The following is a 14553-nucleotide window of genomic DNA, read 5'->3' as shown; positions in this document are numbered from 1 at the left end:
AATCTTCACATTTCTTCAGTCTTTTCTTCTCTCTTGTCTTTGCCAATATCAAGGCTTATCTTCTTGATTCAAACGAACCAGTTTTCAATCTCGTAACCAAAACCATAAAAAACTCCACTTTTTTTCCTTGTGTTTTTTAAGGTTCTGTTATGGGTTTGGACTGGTTTCTGCTTTGACCGAAGATTATTTTTGTTGAGTTTCGAATTCTAGGTTTTGCACGAAAACAAGTGATCTTGAATAAACTTTTAGGGAGCTAAACTTTATGATGGTTGAGGCTGGTGGATTGGTGGAGCAAAGAAAGGATACTATGACTATGAGGCATGTAAACAGCAAGGTGAGGTACGTTAACAAGCCAATCAAGAAGCTCAGACGCAAGAAGAGAAGCAAGCCTGTTGTGTCAAGAGTTCCTAGACTACTGCCAGAGCTCTTTGTTGCTTGTAGGGAAGTCTTCAAAGGCCCTGGAAATGTTCCTCCTCCTTCTGATGTAGACAAGCTTTGCAGCATTCTTGGTAAGTTACCAGAATTTAGTGTTTTTTTTTTTTTTAAATTGCTTGATTTTTGTTAGAAACTGGTTTGGCTTTGGTCACTCTGGTGTAGTGCATATTATCCCATGAAGCACTTTATCTTTGACAAATCAAGGAGGCTACGCAGTATTTGTTTTTTAATGGACAGATTCAAAGAACATGTCTGTTGCACCCGGCTTTACTAAGCTACCGAGAATATTTAATGCTTAAATATGGATATGGACCTAGACCATCTAATCTAATAGTAAAGTGAAATAATTTTCCAGTTTTGTCTGAGCTTTATGGATCATTTATTGATGTAGCAGGTAATAGCAGTAATAGTTTTGGTTTTACATACCAAATGCAGATATACTTTTCAAAAGTGGCCGGATAGCCTGGATTCTAGTACTCAGATGTAGTATTTAGGGATGTGTTAAGATTTTTTTAGTGGAAATCTAGTTTCTGTCATTTACTGCTCTTCTAATACACCCACATCAGTTAAGTTGTGTCAAATGTTTGCTTTTAAATGGAATCCTCAATCATATACGTGCATGCCATTTGAAAACAAAAGACATAAAAAGGGGGATCTTTGAGAAGTCTTAGCTGTTTATACATAGACCAACGGGTTTCAGTCATTTGGCACTTGGGTTTTTCTCAGTGTTCCAGGGAGCAATAATGGATGTAGTACTAAAGCATAGAGTCTGATGATAAGAATAAGGTGACCCAAAACAACAGAAAGAAACAAAAAAAGAAAAAGAGAGAGAAAGAGAGAGAGATGATACTTGATAATGCTTCTAGATCGGGAATTCAGGTTAGTCGTGGCCTTTTTGCGTCCATAGGTGTTGCCTCTTGAGTGGATACCCAACAGTCACAAAAACTTTTAAGCCTTTTTACTCATATCTTTGCTTTAAGGCCGCAACAATTCTTGTCCCTTTTCAATCCCACGTGACAATGTGATCTACCTTAATGGCTACTTCATCAAAAAAATCTGATCTAATTGTTATATTATATTATTAAACGAAAATTCAAAATAAACTAAGAAATGGATAATCAAAAGCAATTTTTTTTAATTATCTAGAAAATTGATTTAAGTAGGGAAAATCTCTACTATTTTTTAGTATTGGAAAAGATTCTCCTTTGCCCTCTTTAAGGACTACTGATCCTGCCGGCCAAGGCTGTATTGGACCCAAAGCATTCATTTCTCAAAGCAATCTATTAAAGCACCTTTAATTTGTTGCATCTTTAAGCTATATTAAATAGTGTGATAAGAAGGGTTTCCAATTTCTATGTGCGCAAACTGGTTTTGGATTTAATGAATGAAAAATTTTGTTGAATATTCTATGCTCCTTGTGCATGGTGTATGAGTTTTATATCATTTTTCTTTTACTTAAGTGATTAATTTAGTTGCATTAGTAATGGAACCGACAATGACATTTTTATTTTATTTTACTTACTTTGTAGATAGGATGAAGCCAGAAGACGTTGGGCTAAGCAAAAATCTGCAGTTCTTCAAGGCAAGGGGTGCGGTGACGGGGACTCCTAGGGTCACATACACGACTATATACCAATGTGATGAGTTCTCGGTAAGAGATTGGCTATCTCTCATTAATTATTTGGTGATATTTTTGATTGAATTTGAAGCTTGGCAATTAGCCATTAGGCTAAAAGATCAGTTCCTTCAAAATCTTTACTATTTTGGGCTTTGACTGTTTACCTAACGTATACTAGCATCTACTCTTAAGAGATGGAGGTTGGCAAGTTTTGGGTTGCAATAGGCAAGTGGGAGAGGATAAACGAATGCAAGAGTGTGGAGTCAATGTGAAAACTCTATCAAAATAAGGAACTTAGTTAATTATTTATAAAATTTACGTAGTTTAAGATTATCAGGTATTTTGAATATCACATTTATTGGAAAATGACAAAGTATTGGGAGTAATTTCATTTTCCTTGTTGTAGTCATACCTGGTTGATTTTTCCGCTGCTGATATTGTTTCTTGCTTCTCTTGTGCAGTTATGCATTTTCTTTCTTCCTGAAAAGGCTGTCATCCCTCTCCATAATCATCCAGGGATGACCGTGTTCAGCAAACTTTTACTAGGAAAAATGCATATAAAATCGTATGATTGGGTTGATCCTGTGCATTCTGAAGACCCTGTGCCACCCTCCCAACGTGAGAATCTCTATCTTTGCTTGCGTCGTTACATGCATGCATGCAACTGATTTGAGTCTTGACCTTGATGTGATTATTCTTTTTTGCAGCGAGATTGGCGAGGTTGAAAGCTGATAGTGTCTTCACCGCCCCATGCGACACCTCTGTGTTGTATCCTACAGCAGGAGGCAATATCCATCAATTCACAGCTATAACACCTTGTGCAGTGCTTGATGTTCTTGGTCCTCCTTATTCTAAAGAAGACGATCGAGATTGCTCCTATTACAGAGATGTCCCATGCTCAGCTTTCCCAAGTAAGTGAGGCTTTCGATCACTTTCAAACCGCAATCCATGTAAATTCATCTTAGGGATTCTCTCATGGACAATAATTAACATGCCAATTGGATGGTGCAGATGGAGAAACTACAGTGAGTGAAGAAGTAGAGGGTGACCTTTTTGGATGGTTGGAAGAAATCCAAGTGCCAGAGAATTCAAAGATGGATAGAATTGAGTACTTGGGTCCACAGATTGCAGAAACTAGTTTCTAATTAATGTATCTAATGTTAATTACCTTTCCATATGAAAAGAGACGGGAGTAAAAGAAAAAAGAGAAAGAAAAGGTCCAGACTAGCAAGAATCCATATATATATTTTTTATTTCTTTTGTTTTGTGCTATGATATTTAGCCTTGTAGATAAGTAGAAAACATATAGTAAGTGTTTTTGGATGATTTTCTTGGGAACATTTACACATTTTTCTTGAGAAACTAGAGGCAGTACTGGTTTGCCAGGTTGGGCTCGTGGTTTATCATATCTTTTTCTGTGGTTTTCAGAAGATGGGTTGAGACTCAAAAGATCGATTCAATTTTGACCAAAGAAAGGTTGGCAGTAGGAATAACTTTTTCCACCTATGCCACCTGTTGTCTTTGTGGGTTTAGATATTTTTTTTATTAGCTTGACAAATCCATAGATATTTATACTTGCAAATTAAGTATTAAGAATCTGCCTCTGAATTAAAAACTAATAATCCATTGATCAATTATGTTATGGTTTCATACGTAACATCAGTTGAAACTTGAAACATGCAATGCGAAGTTTCCCATATTGACGATGCAAATTCTATACCAAGAAGCAAGTATCATGCATTTTTATTTGACAATATTGGATATGAATAAATAGAGGAAAATCGAAGACAAGATTCTGTTGGGATTTGTCATTTGTCATTTGACGGTTTCTTTTTTATGTTTACATGAGGCGTGTTATTTCTTATGTCTATATTATAGACCATAAATTGTAAACAAACCTTAATAGTTAATAGATAGGACACATTTGGCTGGTATCATGGACCTTTTTCTCATGGTACCAATGGTGTCCAATAACTCACATTTTATAATTATTTAATTACTAGTATAAGTTAGTTAAGTTGGTCCTTCCATTTATGGTTAATAAGTTAAAATGGAATATATTTGAATAATACCTGTGTTAAATGACCGAAATCAGAAGAGAGGAAATAGAAATAATAACTTTTAATGAAAATAATATAAACTTTACATATCTTAATTCAAACTAGTATATGTGTATTAATCTTTCTCACATATACTCACATCCTATTTAAAGAGAAATATGTGCACACAAATTTACTTGGGCCTCCTGGACATGTAAGGACTCCCTGCCCTTTCCTGAAAAAGCACATCCTTCATAGGGCTGGCCCATTTGAAATAATTGTCTTCCTAACCCCACCAATAGCCCATGAAAAGTAAGTAATATTTTTTTTCTCTTTTTGTATTAGCAAAGTAAAGTGGACCATCACAGTTGTTCTATTTTGCAGTTGAAGCTGTGCTTCATTTCTCTGAAGTTTGCAGAGTTATTTTAACTTGTTACTTGTGTCACGTTTTTAAGTTAAAAGACACGTCATTTTAAGTGAAGAAAAATTTTTATTTATAAATTTAAAAAATATATAATATTTTATTGATATGAAATCTATGATAATTACGTGATCCGAAAAGTATAATGAGCTAAACAAATCTCTTATTTGTGACCATTTTAACGTTCAAAATCGTGCTCCGTTCTCCAATTCAATAATTTCCATCAATACCATCTCTCTTTTGTTCTTAATGAATTGAAAATTTTCGAATTCTAATCATTAAAAGTTAATAGAATTCATCTAGAAATAAGTATTTTCACAATAATATAATTAAAAAATGTTTTTTAATATAAAAAGAATATGAATGATGAAGATTTGTGTCCTAGGTGTATTCAAAAGTATAAAGTTCAAGCTTGCCATGAAAGAGACAATTGCAGATTTGTAAAACAGACCTTAAAGGAATGAGAATAACACATGATACACAGGAAAGGGACAAGAGCTACACATGAAGGAATCGAAAATGCCAAAACTATCCTTGTTATGTGTAATGCTACATGCAAAAACCTAGGGGTACCCCAGACATTTTCGTCCACTAGGAAGGAAGGATGTCCAAATCTAAGGCCATTGTGAAGTCACTAAAGAAAATCCAATCTCTCCCATCAAAAACCTTCCAGCAATAAACATTCAATTATATTGGATTTGAAGTTTTGGAAATTTTGACTATTTTCTAAGGAAATGATTCAGCAATGAAAGTGAAAGGCAAAAAGAAAGAAAAGGACATTGTTTACAGGGGAAACACCAGCACCCCCACACCTTCCCCCCCCCCCCCCCCCCAAAAAAAAAAAAAAAAAGAAACCTTAAGAATATCTCAAATCTATGGTGAGCTTTTGTTGCTTCATTTTCTAACTTTAATAAGTGGGTCTTGAATTCTTTTAGGAAGTTCCCCAATTGTTAATCCACTCAATTGTACTTTGCCTTTTCCCTGTTGAGTTCCACTTCCAAGCTGGTAGGTGTCACTTTTCCCGCAGGACCTACCAGTGATGTTAGCCAAAATAATTATGCAAAGACATTTATGAATTCAGTTTTCAACTATGCTGCATCTAATACACTTCACCTAATCAAAAAATAAAAAAAACCCAACTTTGTTATTTTGGTTGTAATTTAAGTAATCACATCAGAAAGCAATGATAATTTTAAGTTGGATTAGTGAAGTAAACATACTTATTGCATTCTTAAGTTTATATGAAATAATTTGTGTTTAAAGGGAGAAAAAACAGTACAGGTAATAAGGAGATGGAAGTACTGAGAGACAGGCTGGCTAGCATGACAATAGAAGATGCCTGCTTGAGTTTCAAGATAATAATTCAACAAGTCAAGAATTTGATATATCACCAATTAATCATGCCACATGCTAATTGCACTTGCCAAGAAAAAAATTAGCATTTGTCCTTTTTTCTGTCATAAAGAAAATTATGTTCTTTATCATTGGACAGTCTAGGATTCAGTTTTACAAATAAATTTCTGACAAGTGGGGTTTTAAGCCAGATTGCAGAGATAGTAATATTTATGGTTGCTGATGATCTGTGTTCAGTATTTGAATCCTGTTTCTTCTTTGATGCTTTTTGGTTTTGTGTGGAGAGTGTGGGGGATGCTGATAGACTTGGAGAGCATGCATTAATAAAGACACTGAGGTTGACTACCAACTTGTTGAGTTCTGGTGGATTTTTCCTAAAATTTACTTCAGGCAAACAATGTAGAACCACTTTCTCTTTTTTTTTTCCCATCTTTAAGCCCAACATGCTCTTACTAAAAATTTCCAATACATGGCAAACTCATCTTTCTTGCAGAGTAACTAGTTCTACGAGAGGTGCAGGAGTATATAATCAAGTCCAGCACTTGGTTTGTTTGTTCTTTTTTTTCGTCTTACAAGGAGGTAATTAAGACATTAATGCATCTACTTTTTCTATATATATATATGCAGTTTCTTCATATTGTATGTGCCATCTAACAGTTAAAAAGTTAAGTTGAGGGATTTTCAGATATGGTGTAAGTACTCATTGATCAATTAAGAGGTCAAAACAATTACTATACACAAGAAAAAGAATTTGTTGTAGGACACCTGGAACAGCTACTTCAACATTGAGGCAATGGGGAGTAAAATTTGTTGATTTTAGATTGGAAGCCTTTATAATTTTGCAAGAGATGGGGGGATGGCCTTTGCTGTAGGGCATGTTTGGGTGGCTTTTCGGCCTGCAGATAGGGTCCAGAAGCTTGAGGTACAATGAATAATTGACACAAAGGCGGCTTGGTACTGTGGCATCTTAAATAATCCAGGCTTTTTAATTATAACTTGAATGATTTCCAAGGTAAAGAATAAGAGAGAGTTGTAGCATAACAAGGTCTTTACAACTTCCTACCATATATATATATATATAAACAAATGATGGGTTAGTATAGTTGCCAAATTTTACACATGGTGTCTCTCAAGAAAAAATAATAATACTAGTACTTTGCTGAAGCTGGTGACAGTGTTACCAATCTTATAATAATGGAACAAACTAAATCTCAAAATGAGAAGTTAAATGCAAGCGGTGCTAGCAGCAAAGCAGAGAGAAAGAAGGAAAAGAAAAAGCGAAAGGCGCCAAAAGTAACAGACTGAAACATGGAAGTGGGGTCCCAGCTCAAAGTAGACAGGACCTTGGAAAGCCAAAGTTTACCAGACCCAGAAAGCGAAAGCTTACATTACAGTCTGTGCTGATATGCCTTAACACATTTTTATTTACAACATAAACTTTTCAGTAATCCATTGTTTATCCAAATCTGATAAACTTCACTATAACAAGGTTTTGTTATATAACTAAACCTGTTTGCATGGCAATTTGAATTATGGGGAATAAAGGGTCCTTCTATCTTCTGCAGGAATCCTTCTTCTTTTTGTTTTTCCTTTCTTTTGCTTTTATAACTCCAGCCATAGCTTCTCTTTAAGACCCTCTAAGGGGAAAAAGGAGAAAAAAGTACGGTGACAAAGTTATAGAAAGAGAAAGAAACTAGTTTGGGAGTTTCTCTCTCTCTCCATCTCTCTCTTTTTTTTTTTTTTTTTTGTGTTGAGAAGGAAAACGTAAAATGTCGGTTTGTGGGATTTACAGGTCAGCTTTGGTGTGAAATATTTGGCTGTTACAAGTTTCTCTGAACCCGTGTCACTTGGTTGTCTTGGCTTGCATTATCCAGAAACTGACTCTGGTTTTGGAGAAAAAATTTTCTCCTTGTGTCAGTAGGATCCAGAGCTCCCTGAGTAGTTGTATGGTTGATAAGTTTTTGGGTTTTTTCTTTTTTTTTGGGTTGTAGTGTGTGGTCAAAAAGAGTTAGAGGACAATTCTAAAAAGAAAAAAGGAACAAACTGAAGTGGGTTTTTGGTTGGGGGGTTTGAGTGTGGTGAACAGGCGAAGTGTGCAAGCAAGTGGAAGTCCACAATCTGAATTTAATTTGAGTTAATTTGACAGTTATGGTCTATTTTTGGGGAGCACTTTCTTTTATGGATTTTGGAAGGGAATTTTTTCATTTTGTAGTCAGAGTTATTGATTCTTAAGACCAGCACTTTCTTCTTTGTTCTATTTTGGAGTCTTTGTGACTAGTTAAAAGTCTCAGGTGCTCTCCAGCAAGAAATTTCGTGTCCTAATTTGTCTGCATTTACCTTTTGAGGAGTGTTAAGAAGAAAGAGATGCTGTTTTGCAGGGCACACCAGTTAAGCTGGGGTCTGTTCAATCTGCTCTCTCAAGAGGTAAGATTTCTATAATTTTTGAAACAAGTTATGGTACTGACCATTGAGAACACTACATAAAAATTGTGTTATAAAATAATAAATGCAGTCAAAACTTCTTATAAGCAATAGGCCTCTAGAAATAATAAATTTTTGTGGACTATATTTGATTTTGTTTGAGTGTCTCTTTAGTGCTGAGTATCTCTACTTGAAAGACAATTATATGCCAAATTTTAAAATCTCAGTTTTCTATTGAGTTTGTTTCTTTTCTCAATATTATGTTGATGGTAATGTTTGCAGAGCTTCCTCAATGTGATCTTGGGAGTGTGAGCTTCAGTGATTGATAGCTACAAACCCTTTCTGCTGTTTCTGCATATGTGGAGAAAATATGGCAAGATTGCTACCAATTTTGAGTTGATGGTATCTCTGCAACTTATGTTCATTTTCTAATCCTTCAAAGCTGCTCAGTGCTTTTCCTCTAATGCCGGTTCTGTGTATGCTTCCAATGGCTAAAGGATTCAAGCACCTATTCCTAGTTCTTGCTACAATCTTCCTTTTAATCCATCACTCAGAGCAACTTCAGTCCTCCCAGACTCATACCCTTTTAAGACTTAAATTGCTTTTGAATTATCCAGATATTTTAAGTAGCTGGAATAGCACCATAGACTTCTGCAACACTGAACCTACATCGCAAGTAACCGTGGTATGCTATGAAGACAGCATAACTCAGCTACATATAATTGGAATAAAAGGAACTCCTTTGCTACCTAGAAACTTTTCCATGGATTCCTTTGTCACAACCCTTGTTAAGCTTCCCGACTTGAAAGTCCTTACATTGGTTTCTTTTGGTTTATGGGGGCCATTGCCCGGTAAAATTGCACGTTTATCCTCACTGGAAATACTTAACATGACTTCAAATTTCCTATATGGAGCAATCCCTCATGAGCTTTCAACTGTAACTGGCCTTCAAACACTCATACTTGATGATAACATGTTCTCTGGTTGGCTACCTGAATGGCTAGGTTCATTTCCAATTCTGACTGTTCTTAGTTTGAGGAAGAATTTATTCAATGGCTCCCTGCCTGATTCTTTTAGCAGTTTGAAGAATCTTAGAGTTCTTGCACTTTCACATAACCACTTCTATGGAGAAGTGCCTGATTTTAGCAGTTTAACAAATCTTCAAGAGCTTGATCTAGAAGAAAATGCATTTGGACCTCGGTTTCCTCAGCTTGGCAACAAGTTGGTTCGCCTTATACTGGGAAAGAACAGGTTTAGGTCTGGCATTCCTTCTGAATTGAGCTCCTATTACCAACTTCAATGGCTGGACCTGTCATTCAATAGATTTGTTGGGCCATTTCCGTCAACATTGTTATCCCTACCTTCTGTTACTTATGTGAATACTGCAAACAACAAACTCACTGGGAAGCTTTTTGAAAATACTTCTTGCAATGTGGAACTAGGATTTGTAGATTTATCGTCAAATCTTTTGACTGGACACTTGCCCAGCTGTCTTTCAGATTCTAAAGACAGAGTCTTCCTGTATGCTCGGAATTGTCTGGCAACTGGAAAGGAAAATCAACATCCACTTTCCTTCTGTCGAAATGAAGCCTTAGCTGTGGGAATCTTACCCCAGCATAAGAAGAGTAAACTTTCTAAAGTAGCTCTTTCCTTGGGCATAACTGGAGGAATTATTGGTGGAATAGTGCTTCTTGGTCTCATTTTCATATTTGGTAGAAGGTTGAATGCAAAGAAGACAACCAATAAACCTACTACAAGATTGATTGCAGAGAAAGCATCATCAACCGGGTACACGTCAAAGCTACTATCTGATGCAAGTAAGGACCCTCTCTGCCTTTCTTTCTCTATTTACAAACAATCACTCCAAATAGACTTGCATGACCATGAAAGTTATGTTTAGTTGGGTCATAAGAAGACTTTTTCAGGTTGAAGTTCAAATATCAAAGTTTAACAAAATGTCACTCGCTGAATATGAAATTGTTAGATTCAACAACCCTCTAAGCATCTCACTTGTTGGGTTAGTTCAAATGCAATGCAGAAAACACAAGCAAAAAAATAAGTAAATAAATAATGAATGTGGCCTACCATAGTTTTCATTAGTTGCAATTCTGATCACATGATTTTTGGCTACTTGAAGGGTATATATCTCAAACAATGAAGCTGGGAGCACTTGGCCTTCCAGCTTATCGAACCTTTTCATTGGAAGAACTTGAGGATGCTACAAACAACTTTGACACAACTGCTTTCATGGGTGAAGGTTCTCAAGGGCAGGTATGCGATATGGTTAACATATACCTGATATTTTCGCATTGTGGCAGCATATTTTACTCCCATGATTTTCTCCAACCATATTCATGAAGTTATATTTCACATTCGTGATAGGTTTTCTTATTACACTTCTTCTCATACCAGACTTTTCTGGCTGGTTGACTCCATATGACTTATTTTCAGGCTTTCTGTTTTGTAAACTAATATAGGTTTAAATAACCTTTGTCCTTTGTTTCTTGTTTTTTGATCAACCCTTTTGCATTTTTTTTTTCCTTTTTTAAAAATTTAAAACCAATTGCTGGCCCATTGACATCTATTATAATGAACTGAATTGAAAGTTGAATGATTCTCTGATATAGTATCAAAGTTTGTTTAAAGTGGTGGACTGATTGTCAAATCCCAATAGCCTTGTCATTGGAAAAACTAATTCCAACACATGGTAAGAAGTGAGCCTGTGCTTCCGCAATTTGCAAAAGCATAATGTGCTTGCATGTACATTGTTGAAATCATTGAATAGCTTTAGTGGCCCTGGTTTTGTCTTTATTCTTATTATCTACATCCAAAATAAGGGGAAAAAAAATTCCTTTGTAAATCCTTTAACATATTCCATTTACGATTTCAGATGTATAGAGGTTGGCTGAAAGATGGCACCTTTGTGGCCATTAGATGCCTGAAAATGAAGAAAAGCCACAGCACTCAAAGCTTGATGCACCATGTAGAGCTGATTTCAAAATTAAGACATCGCCATTTAGTTAGTGCTCTTGGACACTGCTTTGAGTGCTACCTGGATGATTCAAGTGTCAGCAGAATATTTCTCATTTTTGAATATGTACCAAATGGCACTCTGAGGAGCTGGGTATCTGGTAATTCTGAATCTCTATGTTAAATTTTTCTGTACAGAAAATATTTGAGGCTACACTGTTTGAACCCTTCTTCTTTGCACTGGTTTAGGCTACATCTTAGTGAGACTGGACACATGAATTTTCCTCTTGAGGAAATTTCACTTTTTTATTCTTTGTGTGGAAGAATTCTTTTCTGCACCTTTTGCTCATTTGAGTGGATCATTTATAAGTGTGAAGCAATTATCTTGGTTATCAAAATGAGTGACTGGTTTGTTCTGTTTGTTTAGCTGTTGTTCATCAACAAGACAACAGCATCCAATCTGTTTAACATTTTAGAGACATAAAAGCAACATTTCATTTTCCTGTCCTCCATCCAGAAAGACCTGAATGCTTATTTTATCATTTATAGTTTGGATGGTTTGTTATCTCTTTCATTCTGGTTGGCAGAAGAACATGCCAGACGATCACTTACATGGGCTCAACGCATATCTGCTGCAATAGGGATAGCAAAGGGCATCCAATTTTTGCACACAGGGATCGTGCCTGGTGTGTACTCAAATAAACTGAAAATTACTGATATTTTGTTGGACCAGAACCTCATTGCAAAAATTAGCAGTTACAACCTGCCCTTATTAGCAGAGAGTGCAGGAAAGGTATGAACGATGGAGAAATTTTTTTACAAAAAAATTTAACAGATTTTAGTTCTGTAGGGACTTTTTGCTTCCTTGAAGTGAACCTTGTGAGATAATACTTAGTCCTACTCATTCTTGCAGGTTGGTCATGGAACTTTTGCTCTACCCAAGGATCCAAGTAATAGTGCAAGGTTTGTAATGGCAAATCCTGTATGAGACTGAAGTTCTACAGTTATAGTTCAAACAGATATTGTTCAACTAAGATGCCCATATTGCTTTTTAGCGTGTAAATGGCCCTTTAAAGTCTCACGAACAAGTGACTACATACCATCGTACTTGTATTTATCTGTATATGATTTGCTCAGAGGTAAAATTCATGTATACAAGATCAATAACATTTATTTGTATAAGTAAAGACTTCCATTAATTTGAACTCTAATTCTGCACATCATTCTTCCTGTGAAATGGTGCTATCATATTCCCTCCCTCAAAGTTCATCCCTGTAGAGTTAAGTCAGTGTCAATAATAGAACCATCTAAAATATGATGTTTCATTAAATTGTTGCCTTTGCTTTTGTTACTTGACAGGGTAAGTTATGACTATAAGGTTGATGTCTATGATTTTGGAGTGATTTTACTCGAAATGATTCTGGGGAGGCCATTGAAAACCAAGAATGAGGTGCAAATTCTTAAAAACCAGGTAAATCATAGTTTTACTTTGTTGTAATTGTGAGTTCCAAGTCTCTTTCCATTTTTTTTTTTCATTTCTCACACCAAAAAAAAGGCACATTCATGACAGACACCAGAAACATTGAAATTCAGATATGAACTTAGAACTCATACAAGTTAGTCTCAAACAGATATATGTGTTACACTTTTAATGACCCTTTTGTCAAAGAGGTCAGCCAATGTTTTGTAATGTTCATTAAAGGGATCAGGAAGAGGAAGAAGAAAGATTTTCGTTTCTTTTTTCTAACTTTTCCTGGAATTCTAGCATAGGAAGACACAATTATTCTCTTATTCTTGTCAATTGTTTGTCATTCTTTTCTACAAGTACTAGGTTTTGCATTGTTAGATGGAAATCATGAATAATACTTGTTTCTGGCCACCAAATAATACTTGTTTAGCAGACAATGTTATTTGAGAAATTAGAAGCAACAGAGAAAATTATTGTCATAGCTGCTTCCTAGTGTCAGATAATTGAATGTTGTGTTACCTTTATACAATAAGAACATATATTGGTTTTGACTGTACAAAGAAACTCAAACATTTCCTTATTCATTGTCCTTTAATCCTGTGCAGTTACAAGCAATCTTAGCAACTGATGATGTAACTAGAAGAAGCGTTGCTGATCCAGCAGCTCAGAAGTCTTGCTCAGATCAGTCATTGAAGACAATGATGGAAATTTGTGTCAGATGTCTGCTAAAGGACCCAACAGAGAGGCCTTCGGTTGAGGATGTGCTGTGGAACTTGCAATTTGCTGCTCAAGTTCAAGACGCATGGCGGGGAGATTCACAGAGCAGTGAAGGATCTCCAGGTTCTCCTTCCCAAGCCCCACACCTTCGTGTTGCATTCCGTTAGCAGTAACTTTTCAGGTATTTCTATTATCAGGTTGTTGAACTTGTTTTTTTGTTACTCTGATTTAGAGTGTCAATGTGAACTGAAATCTGTAATTTCCTTTTGACAAATGATAATCACAAATTGATGAAAGGTAGAATCTAGGGTCTTTCATAATTTCACGCAGTAACTGAAACCTTATAATCTTTCTGTGCAGGGTATGGCAATCACAAGAGGACAGTAAGGAAAATGCTCCACTGGATTGGGAGGATGCAAAAGAGAAAGGTAGGAAAAAGTTTTAATCCAATGGTTGATTGGTTATGTACTATATTTCGAAACTTGACCATCGGATTAAAAAATTTTCCATCATGTCCCCTTTCTATCCTCCCTACCAAGCAAAGCCTCAGGAGGATTTTCTCACTGGTGCTGCTAAATCCTTTCATGCCAGCTATCTAAGCCTTGGGAGCGTTTTTCTCCTCACAGTCACAGGCTCATACTCCTCCCTATATCTCATTTTGTGATTTGTCAAAGTTATATAGTTACTTGACAAGTTGGAAATTCCAGAACCAAATTGTCTATACTAGTTTTCTGAGAAATGCAGAAAGCTGTCTTTTTGCCATACTATCGTCTCAATTCTTTTGCGGTAAGTTCATAATTAAACTTGATAACTATCTGAACAACAGCTGAACAATTGCTGCCAAGCCTGATTGCCATGGATTAGCTGCATCTGCTCTCTATCATTGCTTTGTCGATTATCATAAACAATGTATAGAAATGAAAGAAATAAATCAAATGACAAATGCCCAAAGACAGTTTTGTTTGTAATCACTGAACATTCAACCAGAAGTTGCATTATTTCATATACCTGACATTCCCAGCAGATTGATTAAAATATATGGCAACATTGTCATTCTTTTTTTATGGATATTTTTAAAAATGCAGCTTACATCTCATTCATTCGTTACAGA

At 35.7% G+C, this 14553-nt stretch overlaps 2 protein-coding genes across 2 annotated transcripts; both read left to right on the top strand.

The window, feature by feature from the left end:
• On the top strand, positions 1 to 3502 carry LOC18599809 (plant cysteine oxidase 2-like). The gene is made up of 5 exons (XM_007029947.3): positions 1 to 509; positions 1965 to 2086; positions 2515 to 2671; positions 2761 to 2964; positions 3065 to 3502. The coding sequence occupies exons 1-5, from the start codon at positions 263 to 265 to the stop codon at positions 3196 to 3198; spliced, it is 864 nt and encodes a 287-aa protein (XP_007030009.3). The 5' UTR covers positions 1 to 262; the 3' UTR covers positions 3199 to 3502.
• Positions 3503 to 7468: 3966 nt separating this feature from the next.
• On the top strand, positions 7469 to 14204 carry LOC18599808 (Leucine-rich repeat protein kinase family protein). Its single transcript, XM_007029946.3, has 9 exons — positions 7469 to 8290; positions 8570 to 10104; positions 10425 to 10558; positions 11178 to 11418; positions 11845 to 12050; positions 12171 to 12220; positions 12617 to 12728; positions 13331 to 13623; positions 13803 to 14204. Exons 2-8 carry the CDS (start codon positions 8751 to 8753, stop codon positions 13607 to 13609), a joined length of 2376 nt encoding a protein of 791 aa, XP_007030008.3. The 5' UTR covers positions 7469 to 8290; positions 8570 to 8750; the 3' UTR covers positions 13610 to 13623; positions 13803 to 14204.
• The last annotated feature ends 349 nt before the right edge of the window (positions 14205 to 14553 follow it).

This window comes from Theobroma cacao, chromosome 5 (genome assembly GCF_053813885.1).
Source record: "Theobroma cacao isolate CCN51 chromosome 5, ASM5381388v1, whole genome shotgun sequence".
In the NCBI taxonomy this organism is placed as follows: Eukaryota; Viridiplantae; Streptophyta; class Magnoliopsida; order Malvales; family Malvaceae; genus Theobroma; species Theobroma cacao.
Note: the sequence above shows the minus strand (reverse complement) of the source record. Positions and strands in the feature narration are given on the sequence as shown.